At 37.9% G+C, this 13,555-nt stretch overlaps 1 protein-coding gene across 1 annotated transcript in view; it reads right to left on the bottom strand.

Moving 5' to 3' along the window:
- LOC113025237 (TBC1 domain family member 10B-like) overlaps window positions 1-13,555 on the bottom strand; it is a 55,392-nt gene that overhangs the window by 19,608 nt on the left and 22,229 nt on the right. The window contains exons 6-7 of the mRNA XM_026172771.1: window positions 2,845-2,946; window positions 922-1,112 (exon numbers count right to left, since the gene is read on the bottom strand). Of these exons, the coding sequence (XP_026028556.1) occupies window positions 922-1,112; window positions 2,845-2,946 (293 nt within the window). The remainder of the gene's footprint in view (window positions 1-921; window positions 1,113-2,844; window positions 2,947-13,555) is intronic.

The raw sequence follows: 13,555 nt of genomic DNA on the forward strand, positions 1-13,555 counted from the left end.
GAGAAAAATCAGTCTCCAAACGGCAGGAAATCTTGCAAAGAATTGAAGTGAAGGGGAATGAGCACTCAAAGAACAGCTTGGAAGAAAGTTTGAATCTGAATGAACTGTGAATACGAACGTTATATTACTTTATTATTAGCGAGCCAAACAAAACAAAAACCAGAGTAACGTACAACGGCAGTGATCGGGTTTCCAAGCACACCTTCTATTTTTGTTCTGTGGTGGGTTAAATGGAAAATAATTAAAAGGATGTGGTTATTAATCATTATCTTCTCAGTCATCAAACACTTGTGTCAGTCACAATGGAAAAGAAAGAAAAAGATACTGAACAAGTGAGTTTTCATAATAAATGTATACTTTTGCATGTGTAGTAAAGTAAGGCTTTGGCATTTAGAAAAATATGACAGATGTCAAGATCAGGTCCTCTCTGATATCTGTCCAGTAAAAAACAGGTCTACGGCAAGCAGCCATTGAGCTCAGGGCAACAAACTAAGACAGGAAAGCAGCCAGGCAAGCCTGTCCAATGGTAATAAAACCTCCCTACCAGCAACTCTAAATCTTATCTCTAGACATGTTCATACACAAGGTCTGTAAAACTCAGGTGTGACTATGATACATGGGCAGTTTTATCAAAGGTTTTATGCTGGAATGGAATCAAATGGTGAATCAGAGAAACCCTACAAAAAGAAAAAGGTCCAGGACCTGTCTTACGGAAACTTAAAGGACTTGTAATTTACAATCTATAGCTTTTTGCAGAACATGCAGGTATGAGTAATAATAAACATCTTATCTAAATCTCTGAGTAGAAGACACAACAATTCTCCATACAAAAAGGCTTGTGCTGTGAGTTACACGCTTTAAAACCTACTGTTACTGTCATGGTTTAGCTGTATTTCAAAGCAAGATGTCTCCAAGTTTTACCTGCGCTTGTGTTAATGAAGCCGAAGTCCGACTCCCGCAAAAGCGTCCAGTTGCAGGACTCTGCTGTCTGGGTGCTGCCTGTGTTTGTGAACTCTTTTTTTCGACCCGCTGTCGCCCCATTGGGTCCAAAAGGTGCCGTTGAGCCAGGCGCATCACCCGTGTCAGTATATTTACAGCACCTGGAAGTGTGACTGTAGGCAAAAAATACAACACAAGAATCTCTCATTCTGCTTGGAAGAAATTCCTAGATCTTTCATTCAGAAGAACTATTGCCTTTTGCTTCCTGGCTCTGTAAAACAGGGAATGTCATTTAAGATGGTGTAAATCTGCTGTAATACATTTTATTCAACTCGGATATTGAACACAACACTAACAAAATCTCAGGTACACAGTACAGATAGTGCTGTAGGCAAAGCATGCTGGAGTAACAAAATAAGTTATCATTCCATGACAGAGCTGCCCCTACTAAAATGCCCGTGTGTGTACTGTGTGTGTTTTGGTGTGTGTATGCGTCCTTGCTATACACAAATGAATGTTATCAGTAGCTTCCCATATTTACTCAGGGGGCAGAATCTGCCTGCTTAGGCAAGCTGTGAACACAAAGACTCACTTATAAAGTGTACTGTCCATGTTTGTGTGCAGGCACACTGATGCATACAATCACAGTCAAAGACTCTGTAGATGCATCTCATGTTTATGCAAGTGATTAAAGGACTGTGATAATTTTTCACAATGTACTGAAAGGAGACCCTGATATAGTATACCATTTCAACAGGACATCAGAAAGTGAGCATTAATTTAGCAGTTTGAAATCTTTCTGTCATCAAGCTGTGCTAGAAGAAAACCTGTGAAAACCTTAACATCCTAATATTCTTGTAACATTTTTGACTTTAAAATCCAGAAGCACGATTTTGAAAAAAAGCATCCATCACATTTTAACAATGTACCAGCTATGTTTATGAGCCTTAGCCTACTAGTAAGGTTCAACTTTGAAGACAGCTGTGTGATTTCCGTTCATCTTGTAAAATGTGTTAACTTGAATTACTCAGAAGACCTGGGGCTCAAATGCCTGGGACAGGAACTTTTCGTTGTTACAGACCAGTGACCGTTCCAATAAGGTATTTCAAAGTTTGACATGATCAGCAGCCCAGAGTAAAAAAAATCAATAAAAAAAAAAAAAATCAGCTTACTGTCTGGCAAGCTGATTGGCCAGCTGCTGGGTCGTTGGGGCCAGTGATTATGTCACCACCAACCACTGTTGTGACTTGTGTGAAACAAACAGGCTGAAGTGACCTTTGCCAACCAGTAATTCTTTTTCTCGCCTTCAGTAGCCAATTTTCACATTATAGGAAGCCTGTGAGGTTACTGTGTTAAGGAGGCTGTTATTAGTGAAAACTCAGCAGGAATGCTGGCTGTGCTCGACAACACTTCACTTGCATTTCTAACTAAAATAGATGTATGCTGACTGTAAAATATGTAGGAGCATGTGTGTGATATAAAGTATTACAAAATTTAGCCAAAGCAGCCTCAGTGTTTCGACAAAAAAGCGGCTAACCCAGCTGCAGTGAAGATGATGTTTACTGTAGTTCACTGTGGAGTCTCTCCTCTACAATTGAGGCCTTAATTCCTTAAGCAAACTGATGACAAGCAGTTTAGCTAAAATATTAGAGAGGATTGTCTTGCAACAGTACTGTGGCTTAAATGGAACTATTAGACAAGTTTCTACTTGTCATACGTTTTGCATGGCTCTACCCTACTTTGAACCAGCTCAACTAAATTAGACTTCTTTTTTCTTGTTTTAGTATGGCCCTTTCAGCACTTCCGCTCAATACATGGATGTGAGGGTTTCAAAACATTATGTAGACCAATGATGTATGAACACATGAACATTTGTGCACATAAGGGCAAACAACAGAAACTCACCCTTCTCAGTGGTCTTTTCTCCCACAGATGATGGTGATACATTTTCTTTCTCTTTTCCTTCTGTGACTTCACCAGACAGTGTGCCCTGAGTTTCACTTTGTTCTAAAAACAGCACATCAAATTTTAGACACAATAGTTTAGTTTACAACATTAGAGGCAAACAGTAGGAAATCTTTAAGTCTTTTTTTTTTTTTTTTTTTTTTTTTTTTACAATTGGTTTTTTGTCGACACATGAAACATACAAAATCTACCAAAACTACCAGAATTTTCAGCACTCATTACTCGCCATAAAATTGTCTGATTTGCAACCAAGTCACAGTTATATACAACCCAATGTATGTGTTTTTTAGTTTATTCCAGTAGTTGGATTATTGTGTCTTTACTGAATACATTGTTTAATCAATCACACTTCCAAGCTGGGAAAGTAAGTGAATCTCTGTGGTGACTCTTCCAGAAGGTACTTGGAGTAAAGTGTTCCAAATTAAGGAGATGAGGCTGAAAGTGTGGGTTATAAAAAGGTACCTCTCTCTGTGTGTAAAAGCATACAGTCTGGTTACTTAAAGTCTAAGCAGTAAAACACAAAATAAGAATGATGTTAAGCACTCCAAAAACACCCAAAAACTGCCATGTCTTAAGTTTATGGAAAAACAAACAAACAAACGTAGAAACACTTGAAGATGCTTGAAACAATGTTGTCTGGACAGATTAAAATGTTTTTTATATTATACTTTTTGGTGTAAAGCATATGTTTAGGCTTGGAGGAAAAAGGAACTGAACCCAAACAGTCAAGCATGGTGGAGGAAGCATTATGATTTGTGCCTCACTTTGCTACCACAAAACCTGGACACCAAGAGAACAATAAATTCAAAATTGCATCACGAAATGTTACATTTTAACCATTAATTCCAAATGAGATGCTGTATAATGATATGGTAATAAGCCTTGTTCTCGTGTTCATTTTGGGAACTAGCCAGATAAAGTTGTGGTATGGTTGCAGTAACTGGGTTTAACCTGTAGCATGTGGCAAGAATCTGCAGAATGAACACTTCTAAAATATCAACTTGGTCTGAGATGCTGAATTTATTTCAGGTTTGTGCCATGTGGGTGGGAATGGTGGTTTAGACTTCTAATTTATAAGGATAAGGCTTCTGGCAAACAGGAAGAGCCAACGGTAAAGCGCAGTGTGTCCCAATCAAATGCAAGGTCTTTTCTGGGTCCTGAGTACAGTTATCTTTGATGTTAAAACAAGTCCATTTCCCAGACACACCCTCCTCCCCCCTTTTATTGCCAATGGCTCTCTCCAGTAGCCTCATGTCTCTCTTTGCTTCCTTCCCTCCCTGCGATCCATCTCAATCACTGTCAGACATCAGTTAAGGAGAGGTTACCTTCCATAGCCAAATGCCAACTTCAAAACACTGACATGTTAGAGCATGTCTCCCGTTAGCCACCCAAAGACTAACAGGATGAGAACATGTGGCATTAGCTCATCGCCTCTTTAAAATAAATTACAACGTGAAAGTATGTTCACTGCTGTTGTGTCGTGTGTATGCATGGGTACAAATTAGGAATGACTTAATAGCAAATACAAATAGTTGTCTCTGACATATACTTTATCTGTGACATCATAGAGCTGAAACAGTTAAACATACGTATATAAAAACCAACCATGGATTCAGGAACACCTGTGACCTCAACTCAAAGTTTCTGTATGACTCAGTGTTATAATTAGAAGTTCCAAATGGTTGTGTGTGTTTGACTTATTGCTGAAACTCACCCTAGAAGCACGTCTACCCTCACTGGAGCTGCCACCTAACAGTCGGCATTTTCACAGAACCTCAGTGATTTAAACAATACACGCAGGCATTACAGGACAAAAGCTACACTGTCCAGTATCAGACCAAACCTTACAATATACAGTTCAATGTATCAACACTATCAATTATTCCCTTAAACTGAGAAGAGTCAGAAGAGTGTGCAGTGTATCTTGGCACATGTTTAGGAAAAGGTGGGTTACAGGCTGGAAAAGCCCAGAGTCTATCACAGGGCTGACACAGGCTCAAATTGCAAGAGATTAATGGAGCTGCCTCTCCAGAGGGTTAGGGAAAAGTTCATGTCCCAGCACTTGGTCTAATCTAATCTAATAAGATCTGGTGTAAGGTAAATGAGTGGTGTTGAGTGGCTCTACAAAAAGGGACAAATTAATTAGCTATAAGGAGAAAAAAAACTGATATGTGAGAAAACTTGTAATGTTGCGCTTACGTTGTGATCTGCAATATCTTAGTTATTCCTAATATATGTCCGAGCTTACAAAGAGAGCATTAATGCCTGATACCTCTGCAGCTTTCAGTGAAAACTTCATGTCGTTTGTTCTTTGGTCTGACTGATCAAAATTTGGGAGACAACCACCATCCAAAATCTGATCTTGTTTTGAAACTCACAAGCTGAGTCCATATCATTAGTTAACATGATGCTATGATCCTGAAAACTGAAGAGTTTGGAAAGAACAGAGTTGGTCGACCTAAAAGAATATTATGTTATGTATGGTATATTGGGGTATCCCTGAGTATCAAGCCAAATGGAAATCTATTTAATTAAAACTAGCTAAGACTTAACTTCAAGCTACGCGCAGAGATACAACAGCTCAAGATGAGGCAGATTCCATTTCAGGGATCACTATGAAAATATTCTGAGATTATCAAGAAATTCCAACTGGAAGGTGACAAACTTAATAAGGCATTCGACTGAAAAAGTCATTTGGATGAGTGACAAAAACGCTACGTCCAGATGAACAGAAGGCATTCACAGTTTCCCACGTTTGACTCAGCAAAGACAGCTAAAACATTTTCAAAGTAAAGTGGGAAGGACATAACAGCTTTTTGTAACCTTGTTAGAAGAAAACATTGAAAACTTTGAACAAGTAAAAAAAATTAAATAATATACTTTCAGATCACCTTCACATTTACAGGACAATAGATGTACAATTGTGAAGAGTTTCAAAGCACGACCTGAATTCACTATAGATCATCGATATACAATGTAACCAGGTTTAGAACATCTCTTTACAATGTATAGCTAAGTGTATAGACGAGTGTTCCCTTCATCACCTTGGAGGAACAATGATCCCCCACCAGAACCTCCACCTCCAATCCCCACATGCCCACAGCATGCCTCAAGGTCTGTTTTTAGACACACCTACATGCATATCCATGTATATACACAAACAGAAAGACAAATATACAAAACCAACACAAACATAGTGATGTGGTTACTTGCAGCTATTACTACATATGGTCAAAATCCCAACTCCCACACAACCGGTTGGTAATGTGAGTGTAGGAAAGCTCAGCTCCGGGCTTTCTCTGTGACTCAGGGATATAATGAGAAGGTATGAATGACAGTGTGTTTTTCTGCCCACACTCTCTCTGCTTCTCTCTCACTCTCTCAATGTCAGTTTCAGATGACAGAGCACTCTGCTGATTCCTCAGTGTTCAGGAATTACTGCTGATGACACGCAGCCTTTTGAAGGTTGTGTTTTGGTGTGTTTGAAGCGTCTCTTGTCCCCTGGGAACAGGCAGCGCAGCACACCTGTAGCTGGGATTGGATAAGCTTTAATGTAAGCCTGGGCTCAGCAGATCCTGCAGCCTGGGAGCTTACTGACACTGCTCAATGGAGGCTTTGAAGTGCTGATCATTTACAAAAAGGAGGGGTGGTAATGGACACACAAAATGTCTTAAGGGAAGAAACACAGAAGAGGACGAGAAACATGGAGACAAATAGTCAGAGCCATGTTCATGTTTGACGTTTACCATGTTCCATTTTCTCTTTAATCTGTGCAATAAGTTTGGAAATGACATGTGACACCTGGGAGTCAGCGCAGAAAACACAAGGTTTTACTACGAGTAGTAAGCAGAAAAGCTGTCAGCCAGCATTTTTGAAAATTGGAAATTCTAGTGTGACATAATGACCCGAGGGTAAATGACAGGACTTCTGTCTACTAAGCAATCTTTTCATATGTTTGGTGATGTAATAAACACACAGACTGCTGACCTTAGATTCTGCAGTGTGCAACCCAATTTATTTTGCAAAAGAAAAAAAAAAAAAAAAAAAAAATCCTGCAGGACAAACAAGACATGATGAAAAATATCATTTCTTATTTAAATCAGCATTGTGAGTAATCAACTAGGGCTGTGCGATATGACCAAAATCTCATATACCCATATAAGAATTCTATTGTCCCGATAATGATATAAATCACAAAAATGTAACATTTTCTGTAAATTCTGTGAATCTCGGGCAGCTAGTCTTGCGGGAAGTGTTTCCAGCTGCACGTCATGTAGCTGGAGTTGAGTGTTTTAACCGATGTATGAAACTATACATTTTTAGACACAAGTTGTAACGGCCGCCGTTTTCTTTGTGAGTATTTATTACACGGCGTGCTGCGGGGAAAAAGCCTGTTTGAGTCTAAGGTTTATTTTTTAGCACCTGACGGCTCTTTTTTTACTTCTCATCCGTAAATAATCTGCTCTTTCACGTAATTCAGTTTGTTTTGGAAAGTCTCAACAGGATCTTGAGCTTTATTGTGAAAGGTTTATGTGGAACATAAACAAGCAGACACGCGATGCTGTTACCGTCGTTGTTGCTAACCACAACGCATAAAAAACAGGCGCTTGTCCGTCCGTAGTGTGGTTATATTAAATATAAAAGAAAGAGAGAACTAAGAAATTAATATAGCCACTACAGTGACCATCAAAACGATGAAAAAAATATTGCCGTAAACAGTTTATTTTGCGACACCACGAAACAAACGATAGCGTAAAATGAAACGATAGATGTTTTTATATCGTCATCCGATATATATTGTTATATCGAACAGCCCTATAATCAACTGATCAGTCACATCATTCACAATAGTTTATTTGTAAGCTAAAGGTACCCTCAGTCGTTTCCGTTTATTTATTAGAGAAAGAAAGAACGCGGTGGTTCATGCGTCATGAAGACACATTATCCATGTGTGCACCAAGATATGAAGGATGATAACTATGTTTTAAGGTGGACAAGGGCCAGAATTATGGCCCAAGCTCTCACTGTGGTTGTAGAGATCGAATGGCTCGTAGAATCAGGGTGGAACCAAATAACTGATTGTTGATTTTCACAGTCAAATGACTGATTTCAAATTATAATTATTACATTTTGAGTATACATTAACAGCACTGACACTGTGTGCTTGAAGTGAAAAACAACTCTAGCATTCAGAGCGGACATTACAGTTAACTAAGTGTAAAACAAAAAACACCCAACTGTGAATTAACCTGCTCGAGTGGAAACATGTCTGTGGATATTCTTCAGCACGTCATACGTTATACTCATTAAACCAGGGGCATAATCTCTTATGAGATAGATGGCCTAACAAAGTTCTTGTTATTTTAGCCTACTAGACATGACTAATCAATCTTAAGTCTGCAGACTAATAAATCAGACAACAAGGACACATATTTTTTACTCTAAATATTTGCTTTGGTAAAGACACTAAAATTCTAGTATGCTATTGGTTGGCAACAGGTGGACAAGTAGTCCTTTTATGTCTCTGGCTGATTCCTGAAATTAATTCAATTCAGTTTTATTTATACAGCGCCAAATCACAACAATGGTTGCCTAAATGCATTATATTGTAAGGTAGACCCTACAAAAATATATAGAGAAAAACCCAACAATCATATGATTCCCCTATGAGCAAGCACTTTGGCGACAGTGGGAAGGAAAAACTCCCTTCTAACAGGAAGAAATCAATATTTTAAAGCCTTTATTTAGAAGCATTCTTCTAAATGCCCTAAACTTTGAGGGAAGTCTCCAGAAGAAGAAGAAAAAAAAAGAAGAGGCTAGCTGAAGTAACAAAAATAAATAAATAAATAAATAAATAAATAAATAAAAACAGAATTTAACCAACTTAAATTCTTAAGATGGTTAAATAAAAGGCTCCAAGAACAACTGATTGATTTTAGAGGTCTGCCTCTGGTCAGTCTTATAGAAAAGTAAATAAAGCTTCAATATTTTACATTTTAGTTAGAAATGTATTCCATAGGCTCTATTTAAATAGGCTGACTAGAGCAATGGCAAGCAGAAAAAAAACAAAACAAAAAACTATACAGCTAATACTAATAAAGAAAAAAAAAAAAGGCAGACAAAAAGGTAAACACGAGAACAAAAACAGTAGGAAAGACGAAGACAAATGAACACTGAGATAATCTCTGAAGTCTGTGGCTATGAGAAAAAGAAAGGGGATTTCCACAAAGAGGCCACGGTCCACTTAAAGAAAGAAACAAAGACCCTCCCCTTTACTACTCACAAAAGACCTTTCTGGACATACTCTTAAAAGCCACCACTATAAATCAGAAATTGTTCTTAATTATTAGCAATTTTAAATCTAGTTTAAATACAATACTGATTTTAAAGTTTACTTACATGACCGTTAAGGTCTTGAAAGTACTGAAATAACTGGCTGTTTCCTATGAACTGCTGTGCCATGTTACTCACTGGGTTTGTGTGTCTGCATGTATCTTAGGGTACAGTAGGAAAGAATTATCATTTGGCTACAGAAAGGCAAGAGGACGACAGAAGGAGGAAATTAGATAAAGGGGTTAAAAATAAACCCAGTATATTCAGGAAAATGCAACAAAACACACTTCAACTTCACCCTTACGAACAGTTTGTGTAGAAACTAAAACATTTAGTTTCTAAACATTTAATTAATCATAATTTAACTCAGTTAAGATGAGACCTTTTGTTTCCTGCTGAAGACTTTCTGTGTTAAGATGTTAGATTTTGAAACATAGATCAGTAAATTATTTTAGGCCTGTGATTGGCAGATTGGCTGTCTGCACCATTCCTTTCATCCGATGGCAGTCACCCTTTCAAACATGTTGTGATCTCAGAGTTTTTACCTTTTTTCTTACTTGAGGACTTAGAACCCCATTTCATTTTCATTATAGTAATTTAGAGAATTAGTTCTTATTTATTCTTATTCAATTTGAGCTACGCCCCTGTTTCTACAGAGTTTTGGGTTTAACTTCTAATTCTTAGGTTCTTATAAGCTTCAGTTCCTACATTTGAATTTATTTTTTGTGTTTTCTTCCCTTTGCTCTTGTACGCTCCTTTTAGCTGACAAATTGTGTTTGATAGTGCCAAGTGTTAGTCTTGGCATGATCAAATGATGTATAGTAAATAAACATCCAGCATCATAGGCACCTGATATCCTTCTGCAATTTACCTTAAACAGGGAAGTGATTAAGTCAAAACATGGTTCAACTTGTTTAACTCCCATTATGAGTTATGTCCTAAATCCTGAATGTGTTTACAATATCTAATCTTAACCTCTTAACTATTACGCCTCAAAAGGACTCAATCATCAAGCATCAGGCTCCATGAGAGCAAACAAACACATACACCTACACTTCTATTTGTCACAACAGTCTGGGCTTACAAAAACACTTAAATAGCCGAGGAGATCATCTCTTCTCAGACAGTATGTTGTCATTTTTCAAAAAGGAGACAGCAACTAAATCATTCTTGTGGTTTGTTTTTGAATGTTTGTCGCTTTGCGTGCATGAAACCGACAGACTGGAGAAGCTCCATTATTATTGGCATTAATCGGTGGTTAGAACTGCAAACAGCAGTCAGTAACTGATGACAGGGGAGTTGGGTAAAAAACAAAAACAAAAAGGTCTTCGCATGCGCTGATTCAGTCACTAATGTGGACAAAGAAATGAAAAGTCCCTTTAGTGTATTGGTATATCAATGGCTTAAGAGTATAGAGGCCATGACAGGGCAGGAGTAAGAGAATAGATGTTGCAGGGTAGGAAGAAGGGAGGAGGGAAAATAACAGCAAAGAAAAGGCTAAGGCTGAGGAGGATGGAGGCAAAATGAGAAAGAGAGAGGACAAGCTGAATAGAGTAGGAAAGAGTTTCACAGGAGAGGATAAGTTAGAAATAAAATTGTAACTGTTCTGTTTAACCATGAACTAAGCTTGAGCTAATCATAAACTACATTTAAGGTAAAGCTTATGTAAGAACCAGAATACTGGAGGAAAAAACAAAATAGGACAAGAGACAGTGGACCCCACAAGTCTGGGGATGATAACTTGTAGGAAGAAGTTATTAACTCGTGATAATAACTTCAGGGAATAAGTTAATTATCTTGTGCAAACAAGAAACTAACTTTTATAACAACTTAATCTGATGAAACTTGGACAAAGAGGATTGGGAGAGAAAACAGGACATAATGGATGGGAGTGGGCCTGTTTGGCCCTGATCCCCTTTGACCCATGGGTATTGACCTCTACCACACCCTGTCATTCAAAGTGTGCCTCTTAATATGGCTTAAGCCTTACTGCAAGGTCAAAGTTCATCCCCAAAGGGCTAAAGTTCTAACAAGAACTCCAGAGGCTGAGATGCATGAGTAATAAGTAACAAGTAAAAGGCAGGATATGATAAATGTTAGCTTTGACACTGTTAATGTTCTTAGTACAGTGACTGAGAGAAAAAGGGGAGGATGTGCTCATTGAAAAAATAAACAAGAGGAAGTGCATGAAAAGAATCAAAGCAGTCATTTATCTATTTTCTAACATGTAATTACAACTGTCAAACTACACAGATGAAAGAATCTAAACAGAATGTGATGCTGCTCATTTAAACCCACAACATTAATGCCATGCCATTGTGACATGATAATAGCTTGGTCTAACACAACACCTTTATCCAACACAGATAAAGGTAAGTTTGATTGGTGATAATGGAGGCAACAGTCAGGTCTACCCTGCAATTTCTCTGTGGGTCAGTATGAATGCCGATTTTACATCCTGTTTGTTTTACCGTTTTTTGTTGTGTGTTTATTTTTTTTTAGCATTTTCTATTTTTAAAATAGTGCAGCAGAGAAAACTATTTTACACTGTTTGGCAAGAAAAGAGATGACCCAAATGTATGTGTATGCAAAACATGAATAACCCCTTTAACAAATTATGCCCTAGATTTTAACGGAAGTAAACATAATTAAGACAATCCATTAATTATTAAGATGGCACATTCTCTGCTCGAGCCTGAAAGCCAAGTTCCAGCACAATGTAAACAAAGGTGCTTTATTCACATGCATGAGCACAAAACAGTGCTTCTTTCCTGCTCTTATTTGATCCCACACAAGCACGTTTCTCCTTTTACCTCAATTATATAGCAATACACACATACGCCAGGATAGCCAGAGGGACTCCACAGGGTGTAACAGCAGAATAGGTCAATGTTGTGTTGGAGTATGTGAACACACACACATACTTCGAGAAAAGGAAAGCAACCAGGCAGGAAAACCTTCAGGGTCTAACCCTGGAGGAAAGTATCCGGGGCTCAGTATGATCTGAGCCAGCAGTGCTTTCCTTTCTTTCCTATAAAAAGATAAGCTTTTGTCTTCGCACAGTCTTATCTCCTCTCCCACCTGCAGCCTCTAATCCCATTATCCAACACATTTATACACAAATCACAAATAATTAATAAGGCTCATAATTTCATCTAATTAAGGACCGTGTGCAAACAAGCGCAGAATTTCAAACCAGCTGCCTGCGTCTCATTTAATGAGGAGACATGAGGACACGGAAGCTGTGTTAAAGTCTCTTGCTTTGTGTTTTTTCTGTGACAACTCCTAACTTATGAAAACATATTTAGATGCAATATCAATATAACTATTCTTTAACTTAAAACAAACTATGCACATGATAAAACAGATTAGTTGGATAGCCTATAAACTGATTAACAGAACAGATCAGTAATCCAACAACTATGTCAGTGATATTTTGAACAGAAATGACATTTTCCATTTCTTTAATTCTGTCATATGTTGATTTGCTGTGCTTTTAATTTCAGTCTCATGTCATATACCATTGGTAGAATTAAATGATTCTTCAAGGGGTTTTTTTTGGGACAGAGCACACTGAAATAACAGTACATAGCCCCCATTATAAATGAGGTCATATGTAATAGTAAAGATGTTGTAGTGCAAGACATCAGAGAGGCCAAGGAACTGTAGACCACTCCAGTGACATAAACCATTTTGTACCTTAGAAAATATGGAAGCTACTACTTCCTTGATTGGTTAATTTGCACTATTGTGTGACTTTGTATTTTATTGTGTTAGTTTTGAGCACTATGTTAAACTGCAAATGCTACACTGCTTTCTTGAGGTGTGTTTTTTTCCCCCTATGTAAAGACAAGTGGTGGTGAAAATGGAGGCAAAAGAATTTATATGAATTCAAAACATTTTTAAAATTAGCAAAGAATACTGGGTGAGATTCGCTGTTGGGTAGGGAATTCCAATGATGCCAATGACAATCAAGCAAAGGAAGAGGAGAGGAATGTAAGTAGACTAAGTGAAATAAAGATTTCCTGGTAAAGACAGGTGTACTTTGAAAGGACTACCCAAAACAACTACCCTGACCAACTTCTTCTGCCTTACAACACAAATTCAGCTAATAGAGAATTACATCATGGACTGATTGAGTAGGTGTCATTCCAAGTGAACTACCAAAGACAAATTAAGATGAAGGACAATTACAACAAAGCCTTAGGAGAAAAGCTTACTAGAAAGCATTCTCAACTGAAAGGTCGTAGGTGGGATAATGGAGGTTAGAAAGGTGACATCCTCTTCCGCTTCTACTTATCAGTTTCGAGGGAGGACT

Source organism: Astatotilapia calliptera, chromosome 7 (genome assembly GCF_900246225.1).
Source record: "Astatotilapia calliptera chromosome 7, fAstCal1.2, whole genome shotgun sequence".
In the NCBI taxonomy this organism is placed as follows: Eukaryota; Metazoa; Chordata; class Actinopteri; order Cichliformes; family Cichlidae; genus Astatotilapia; species Astatotilapia calliptera.